The 9457-nt window shown below is 35.8% G+C and overlaps 1 protein-coding gene across 1 annotated transcript in view; it reads left to right on the forward strand.

The window, feature by feature from the left end:
* Positions 1–3835: 3835 nt before the first annotated feature.
* Positions 3836–9457, forward strand: part of LOC103250296 (protein FRG1) — a gene marked incomplete at its 5' end in the record, with an annotated part of 13950 nt that continues 8328 nt past the window's right edge. The window contains 2 exons of the mRNA XM_008048883.2: positions 3836–3952; positions 6543–6647. Coding sequence (XP_008047074.2) covers positions 3836–3952; positions 6543–6647 — 222 coding nt within the window. The remainder of the gene's footprint in view (positions 3953–6542; positions 6648–9457) is intronic.

Raw genomic sequence — 9457 nt, forward strand, 5'->3', positions numbered from 1 at the left:
TGGTGATCTGGATCCTTCTGCTGAAATTAGGGTTTTTGTGGTCTTACTTTTCCAGCTTCCTTAGGTGGCTTGTTAGGCTGTTAATTGGTGATCCTTCCATTTTCTTCCTGTGTATTTGTAGGGATATAAATTCCCCTTTTACTACAGCTTTCATGGCATCCCAGAGATTTTGGTAAGATGTTTCTTCATTTTCATTTGTTTCCAGGTATCTTTTGATCTCCGTTTTGATTTCTTCATTGACCCAGGAGTTTGTTTAGCATCCTGCTGTTTCGTGTCCATATCTTTGTGGGTTTTGAGGGGACTTTGTTGGTTTTAATGTTTATTTTTATTCCACTGTGGTCCGAGAATGTGCATGGTAGAATTTTGGTCCTTTTAAATTTGCTTATGCTTGATTTATGGCCAATTATGTGCTCGATCTTAGAATACGTTCCATGCAGTGATGAGTAGAATGTGTATTCTGTGGTATTTGGGTGGAGTGTTCTGTAGGTATCAATTAAGTCCATTTGGTCAAGAGTCACATTGAGGTTCCAGATCTCATTGCTGATTTTTTTGTCCTGATGATCTGTCTAGGGTTGTGAGTGTGGTATTAAAGTCCCCAGTTATGATGGTGTTAGAGTCAATATCTTTCTTTAGTTTTCCTAGAAGTTGCTTTATATAAGTTGGTGCACCTATGTTAGATGCATATATATTTAGGATAGATATTTCTTGTTGATGGAGTGAACTTTTTATCATTAGGTAGTGGCCCTCTGTATCTTTTTTAATTTTTGATAGCTTAAATGGTATTTTGTCTGAAATTAGGATTGCAACTCTTCCTTTCTTTTGTGTTCCATTTGCCTGAAAATTTGTTTCCCATCCTCTTATGTTGAGTCTCTGCATGTCCTTTCTAGTGAGATGGGTCTCTTGAAGACAGTATATTGTTGCCTGGTGATACTTTATACATTTTGCCATTCTATGTCTTTTCAGTGGTACATTTAGTCTATTTACATTCAGGCTAAGTATTGAAATGTGAGAGTTCGTCCCTATCATAGAGTTCTTATAGAGTTGTTCTTCCACTTCGTTTTTTGTCTTTCTTTTGGTTTTGGGGTTGGTTCATGTATATTTTATTCTTTTTCCCGTACTCTTGTGAAGAACATTGCTCTTTTTTCTCCCTTTTCTTCTGTGTTTACTACTTTCTTAAGTGTTTCATGTAGAGAGGTGGTTTGGCGGCAGCGTAAGTTCTTAGGGATTGGATATCTGGGAAAGATTTTAATTCTCCCTCACTAATGAAGCTTAACCTGGCTGGGTAGGTTATTCTTGGTTGAAATTGTTTATCTTTTAGGACTTTGAAGATAGGACTTCAAGCTCTCCTAGCCTGCAGGGTTTCTGTAGATAAATAAATCTGCTGCTATTCTAATTGGTTTTCCATGGTAGGTGATCTGGCCTTTTTCCCTTGCTGCCTTCAGGATTTTTTCTTTTATGCCTACTTTGTTTAGGCAAATTATTGTGTCTAGGAGTTGATCTTCTCATTTGTTGTCTTGCAGGGGTTCTTTCAATCTCTTGTATTTGAATTTTTGCATCACTGACTAGATAAGGGAAGTTTTCTTAAATGATCTCATGGAAAATTTCTTCCACTGTGGTCTCTGTCTCTCTACCTCAGGAAGGCCAATTACTCTTAGGTTCGGTCTCTTGAAGTAATTGCTCATCTCTTGAAGGTTTTGTTCTGTCTTTATGAATTTGTTTTCTGTGTTTTTAAGAGTTTGGGTTAGTTCTATATTTTGTTTCTCAAGCTCTGAGATTCTTTCTTCTGCTTGGTTAATTCTGCTTTCCATGCTTATCAGTTTGTTATTTCATTCACAGTATTCTTTATTACTGTTATCTCAGATATCAGCTCCTTCCTAGTTTCTTCTTGACTCTCCTCAATTCTTTTCAATCTCTCCATTAATGTCTTGATATCTAGGTTTGTAGTTTGAGACCAGTCGTTCTGGGGGCTCTTCATTGTTTGCATTCAGAAGTCAGTTTTCTCAGTGTCTGCTCTCCCAGGGGTCTGGGAAAGACCCATATTCTTCTTTTGGTTTTTCTTCATTTGTGTAGATTTTTCTCTCTCCCCCTTTCCCTCCCCTTCTTTAATTCTGTTTTTCAGGGAAGGTGTGATTGCTTTTGTTTCACTTGTATAATCTCCTGTTCTTCTTTATGAGGGTCCTCTGGCTTTGTTCACTCTTGAGGTTGTAGTGTGGGCTGTGTGCTGTACTTTTTGCAGTTTTGAGGTTCAGAGCATGTCACAAATCCACCTATGCCGTCACCATCTTACCAGAACTCCCGCAATGAATTCTTACTCTTCATATATATGTGCAGCTTTCATAGCACTAATGGCCCCAGTAGAAAAATGGTAAACAGTGAGACTGATACAAAAATGGACAAAGGACATAACCAGGTAATTTAAAACCTAATAAGGAAAGGAAAAGAAATGTAAATATCACTTTAGTTAATAACTTAAATGAAAATTAAATTGTGTGCTGTTTTTTCTACATCTGGTTTTCAAGTTTGTTTGTTTATTTATTTATTTAGAGTCTGGTCTCACTCTGTTGCCCAGGCTGGAGTACAGCGGCACAATTCACTGAAGACCCAACCTCCTAGGCTTAGGTGATTGCTCTACCTCAAGTAGTTTTTTGTAAAGGCATATGTTTAAGAAATTCATAATATAAAACGTACTCTTTTAATTTCAGATGAGAAAATTGATACAGCTTTTTCTAGAAGTCAGTTTGATAGCACATTAGAGCTTTAACATTATACTCTGGTCCAAAAATTTCCTTTGTAGGAATCTCTTCTAAGGATAAATCAATTTTATGTCTAGAAAAGCTATCAATAGGACTATTCATAAAAGTAAATTTTAAACAGCCGGGTTCGGTGGCTCAGCCTGTAATCCCAGGCTTTGGGAGACTGAGATGAGTGGATTGCCTGAGCCCGCAGTTTTGAGACCTGCCTGGGCAACTTGGTGAGACCTCATCTCTACAATAAATCAAAAGATCAGCTGGGTGTATGCCTGTAATTCCGGCTACTTGAAAGGCTGAGGCGGAAGGACTGCTGGAGCCCAGCAGGTCAAGGCTGCAGTGGCTGGTAGCGGCCACTGTACTCTAGTCTGGGCGACAGAGTGAGACTCCAACTCAAAAAAATAAATAAATAAATTTTAATCTATAACAGGACATTTAAAACTATTAAAAGTAGCATATTTTGAAGAATAATGAGTTTAGCAAATGTTTACTGTACAATATATGGTGTAAAATATGTAAGACAATATATTTCTATATTATATAAAAACAACATAAAACTGTCAATAGAACTGCACTGTCCAGTATGGCTAGGGCAGCAACTAGTCACATGTAGCCTTTTTTTATTTTAAAGGAATAAAATAAAATAAAGACAGTGTCTTGCTGTGTTGCCCAGGCTGGAGTGTAGTGGCACAATCATAGTTCACTGCAGCCTCGAACTCCTGGCCTCAAGTGATCCTCCCACCTTACCCTCTCAAGTAGCTAGGACTGCAGGCATTTACCACCATGCCTGGCTAATTTTTTTATAGGGGTGAAGGGACTTGCTGTGTTGCCCAGACTGACCTCAAACGATTCTCCTGCCTCGGCCTCCCAATGTGTTGAGATTACAGGCGTGAGCCAGCACTTGGCCATATGTAGCTACTGAACACTAGCCTGAAACTTTATGTATGTATACACACACACACACACACACACACACACACACACACACACCCCCCCCCCTATGCCTTCAGACAAAAATACTGTTTTTATGTTCCATATTTAATTTTATTTCTCTCAGTTTTTAACATTTATCTATTTTATTAATCTGAAGAATTGCCCTGAAATCTGGCTATGGAAAATATCTTGGTATAAATTCAGATGGACTTGTTGTTGGGCGTTCAGATGCAATTGGGCCAAGAGAACAATGGGAACCTGTCTTTCAAGATGTAAGTGCTATTATTATTCATAAAAGCTTCATGTAAGAGAATGTCTTTTACATTTAATGATAAATGATACCATGTTTTTTTACAAAACAAGAAACAATAGAAAAAAATATTATAATACACTAAATTGGAACAAATCAGTATGAACTTTTAACCTTAAAGAGATCTTGAAGATAGTGCACAAAAAGAACAGAAGTACTTTTGCCCACCTTTATTTCTGTACACCTTTAATGCCTAATATAGGTCTCTCATTTTCCATTAAAAAACCAGTATTTTTGAGAGTATATTAGCCCATTTTAAGTTTCTGGGTAGGAAAACAGACTAGGTAAGGAGTACCTTGTTAGCAGAAATCATGGATGCTTTCAGAAACATTAGCCGCTGTAAGAGAACAGTGGCACAAACTAAGACCAAGTTGTAACAATTTGTGCATATAATAATAAGTAATGATAATGGTTCATTGAAATAAATTTAGTGTGTAAAAGACTTTCAGTTCATAATGAAGCTCAGAATAGTATACAGAAAGTTTAAAAAAACCAAAAAGATAGTTTTAGTACAAAAGAAAGATGAAGTTAATATATTATTAATTTTAGTATTAGTAGGTGATTGCAACATATGGATTGTTTATCTTTTTTTAATATAAAACACATAATTTCCTTTTTCTGTTTATATAAGCAGTAAAAATTGAACAAAAATGTAAGACTAAACAGTCTCTAAAACGTAGATACTGCACACCAAGTAAAATAATCAAGTGCAAGAGTAGTTCAGGCATTAAGCAGCCTTGGTAGTACAAGTGATGAATTCAAAGTAGAATTCAACTGTGTTTTCCATGGTGGTATGTCAGTCAAACATTCTCTCAAAAGGAAGGAATCACTTACGCTCATTTCCCCATCCTCTGGAATAAATTTGAGTTGATGACTTTCAAACTGTTTTGACCCTACCCGTCAAGAAATGAGAGTTTACATGGCAGCCCTGTATGCATGTGTATAACTGAAGTACGAGTTGTACTTAACGGTACTTATTTATCCATGCATTATGCACTCGGATATTGTCTATTCTCATTTACCTCTTTTTCTATGTCTTTTCCTTTTCCTTTTTTTTTAACCTGTACTGATCAGAAACCACTAAATTGATTTCATAGCCCACTCGTGGGTTGTAACCCCTTCAAGATGATCCTAATAATCATAATGAGATACTTAATACAAATTATGCTAAGAGAAAAGGCGAGGATATCATAAGGCCAGGGTGATAAGTCAGATACTACTAATCACACAAACTTTAAGAAAACTCAGTTCATTTCATTTTTAGGAAGGATGCTAAATTTCAAAACTTTAAATTTAAATGAAAGACTTAAAAGTTCCTGATGTTAAATAAAATTGTTGTAAAAAAGGATTCAGCTAAATTATATGAAGCACAGTTTTAAATCATGTTGGACCATACAGCCATGTCCCGTTGCTTACCAAGAGTCATCCAGATAAGAGACTATCCAGCTTCTGCCACCTTGACTAAGAAATTAAATCATATCTGTGTATTAACACATGTGTAACTAGATATAAGGCTATTAATAAGTTTTGGAATTACTGTATTTGTAAATATTTTGTCTCATGTTTAACGTATTCCAAGTTTTCAAAAGAATCAGCCAGCTGGGCATAGTGGCTCACGTCTGTAATTCCAGCACTTTGGAAGGCCGAAGTGAGAGGAATACCTGAGCCCAGGAGTTTAGGATCAACCTGGGCAATATGACTCAATCTCATCTCTACAATTAAAAAAAAAAATTATCCAGGTGTGGTGGTGCACATCCCAGCTTTTTGGAAGACTGAGGTACAAGGATCTCTTCAGCCCAGGAGGTCAAGGGTGTGGTAACCGTGATTGTGCCACTGTACTCTAGTCTGGTCAACAGAGTGAGACTCTGACTCAAAATACACACACACAGATATAAATTAAAAATTAGAATTGAACTTTACATTTTTAAGGGAACTTAATTAACCAAAATTATAATCTAGGTTTAGATACACAAGAACTTGAAAACTAAATTTCTTTGAAAAATTGAAAGTTTTAATAGGAATCAGTATAGTACATCAAACATTAAACAACTGAAAAGAGTGAATATTTCCACACACAAAAATCCCTCAGACAATGATTTTTAAATTCAAAGACACCAAAGGCATTTTGTGTATCTTTTTATATTTCCTATTTATGGAGAAAATAAATTTACTTTAAGTACTAATATTAGAATGAATTATTGAGAATTATTCATAATTATTATTGTCTGCAATGCTAATTTTTTTAAAAAAACTGAACTGAATTAGTTATGTCTTCAATAGGTCTTTTAGGCCAAAGGAAAAATTTTTATTTCATCTAGTTAGAATGTAGTCCTACTATAAAAATGTATTAAGAATGTTTTTTGGTAATCTTTGAGTAGCAAAATGATAGGTGATTTTGGTTTTCTTTGCTATATGTTTTGTATTTTCCAGGTATTTTCTAAGCTCTTTTTCCTGATTTTAGAATCAGGAAAGAAAAACTAATTTAGTCTAACATCTTAAGTTCTCTTCTGCAGGTATTCTCATTGCTCTATTTTTTTATTATTTTTATTTAGGGGAAAATGGCTTTATTGGCCTCAAACAGCTGCTTTATTAGATGCAATGATGCAGGTGATATAGAAGCAAAAAGTAAAACCGCAGGAGAAGAAGAAATGATAAAGGTAATTATGATGTTTTTCTATAAATCAATACATGTCACATATGTGATGTGACTGTGTCTCTTTAAATGTTGAATTGCTATTTGCTGTCACTTTAAATATTTAATTGATAGCTTTTTATATTATGTTCCAAATAGACATTATTTTTAATTATCAATCCTATAATGATGGTTTTTGTACAGTGTGGTAGAGAAATGTCTGCATCTACGAGCTACCTTGCTGTTACCTCCATGTATTTTTATCTTTTTTAAGTAGGTCCACTAGCTTTTTAAGCTTGTATTTTCTTTCTTGCATTCTAAAATTTAATTTTTTAAATAGGTAGTATATGCACATTTCAAAATTTAAAAAAATATATGTAAAAGTCCACTCTGTCCACTCTGTTCATCTGTTTTCCATCTACCCTATCCCTTCCGCTTTGTTCTTTTGTATATAGCCTTTAACAATTTTTTTAAATAAACATAAATACACAAAGGAGATCAAAAAACCCATAATTATCTTTTGGAAGGCAGGCCTCTTGTAGTAAAGGCTTCCCCTGCTAGGTGAGTGTTCTAGGACCCCATCGGCATCTGTGTAGCAGCTGGCGTTGTAAGAGCCTGCCTTCAGCTTCAGGGATTTTTTTAAGATTCTTTCAACATGTTTGCCCATTTTGTGATGGGTGGTTTACATGAACAACCTGCCCACACTGTGCTGAGTGTTTAGCAGTTTTTGACCAAAAATGGATTAACTCCATTCCCCCCCACCCCCATTTACCCGATCTCACCCCAAGTGGCTTCCCCTCCAGGAAAAAAGTCCTCAAAGGGAAACGTTTTGCCCATGTGGAAGGGGTAAAACAAACAAAAGGCAGAAGCACTAAAAGAATTAGAATTGGTGAGTTCAGAAAGTGTTTTTTGAGCAGTGGAAAAAGTGTCTTAATGGGTGTATTTCATCAAATGGAGAATATTTTGAAGGTAACAAGTTTAGACATGTAAGAATAAATAAAGGTAGCCTCCGTATACACAGTCTTCTAGACAGACAGATTTTTTTCCTTAAAATTGTATCTTGGAGATTTTTGTTAGCAATATGTATGTAGTTTTTGTATCTCTTGTTCTTTCTCTCCTTCCCTTTTTTTTAACAGCCATATAGTATTCCATTTTAGGTATGTACCTTGTTTAATTCAATCAGTCTCTTATATATGGAAATTTAGAATATTTCCAGTCTTCCTCCTTTGAAAAATGCACATAACTTCGAACATACATCAATATTTAGGTGTTGAGGTGGATCTGAAGATACACTCCCAAAAGCAGAATTACAGGGTCAAGGAGTTTATATGCAGTTGTGATTTTGTTAGATATTGCCAAGTTGCTTTTGAAGGTTGATCAGTCAGGATATTTGTGGAGGTTACTGGATTGTTTTGTTTCCTTAATGCTTAAGCTTCCATGATGCTAGTCACAATGTAAAACATAAAAGTCACAGCAGAACTTCTAGAATTTTAGCCCTCACATTTTTTTCTTTTTATAAATAGTTCAAGTTTTCTTTGCATGAGGAGAGGCATGAATAGCATAAAACGCTTTTAACTTAAATTTTATTTTTAAATTTTATGTATGTCACTAAGCTGGAAATAAAAGTTCCTTATTTCAGGCTAAATTCCCTAATTCTGCCTTTTGTTTTATTTAATTATCAAAGTTATTCAGACATCTTCATAACAAGGTGAAATTCTAAATAAAACTACAAACAAGGTAACTTAGATAAATTAGGTAGTTAACTGGAATTCAATAAAGACCTTTAAGACTTATAAAAGCCACTGGATCTTGAGTAACAAGCATATACCGAGATTTTTTTTTTTCTTTTTTGAGTTGGAGTCTTACTTTGTTGCCCAGGCTGGAGTACAGTGGCACACTCATGGCCATGCCAGTGTTGACCTGCTGGACTCTGGTAATCCTTCCGCCTCCGCCTTCCAAGTAGCCAGAACTACAGGCACACGCTACCATACCCAGCTAATTATTTATTTATTGTAGAGATGAGGTGTCGCCAGGTTGCCCGGGCTCCTGGTCTTGAACCTGCAGGCTCAGGCATTCCACTCCCCTTGGCCTCCCAAAGTGCTGGGATTACAGGCTAAGCCACCAAGCCTGGCCCCAAGATGTATTTAAAGGGTAACTACCACCTTCTTGACACATTGTTTTTCTGTTTCTTGCCATTCCATCCCAGTACTGAGCATTCTGAATCTGACTTGGTTTGTCTCTCTTGAGAATCTCAGGCTGGGAGTGCAGGTTGCAGCTAGTCTAACCCAGGTGTTCTGTGTTCAAGGCATTAGGAGGGCCAGAGCTGAAGGCTGTGGGTCGGGGGACGGTGGGGGGGGGTGCCTTTTCTAAAGTAACCTTCATCCTTATAAATAGAGCATAAGAATTCACGTTACATTTTTCTCTACTACCAGCATAATTTAAGAGCGCTTATCAAATATCTGTATGTGCTTTGTGTTAGATTTCCTGTTATATATTTGATTTTCTTTTAAAAATATTCTTCATTTTCACAATAAGACAATTTACCCTGAAAAGTATTGCCAGTCTTTGTAAATGAGACTGATGACTCCATTAACTGTTTCATTTGGAGGTGACTGATGGAAAAAGTAATACCACTACAGACAGCACAGGAATTAGAAATTTTAATGTATTTTGTGTAGTTTCTCAAAAGGCCTTTTTACTGCCAGAAATCTCAAGTAGTTTTAATCTAAAACTTAGATATTCTTCTCTTACATTTTGAAAAGTGAAATATTAGTCATAGTATTTTTTTTTTTTTTGAGTTGGAGTCTCACTCTGTCACCCAGACTGGAGTGCAGT

Source organism: Carlito syrichta, unplaced genomic scaffold (assembly GCF_000164805.1).
Source record: "Carlito syrichta isolate Samal-C Ts95f unplaced genomic scaffold, Tarsius_syrichta-2.0.1 Scaffold128019, whole genome shotgun sequence".
Classification (NCBI taxonomy): Eukaryota; Metazoa; Chordata; class Mammalia; order Primates; family Tarsiidae; genus Carlito; species Carlito syrichta.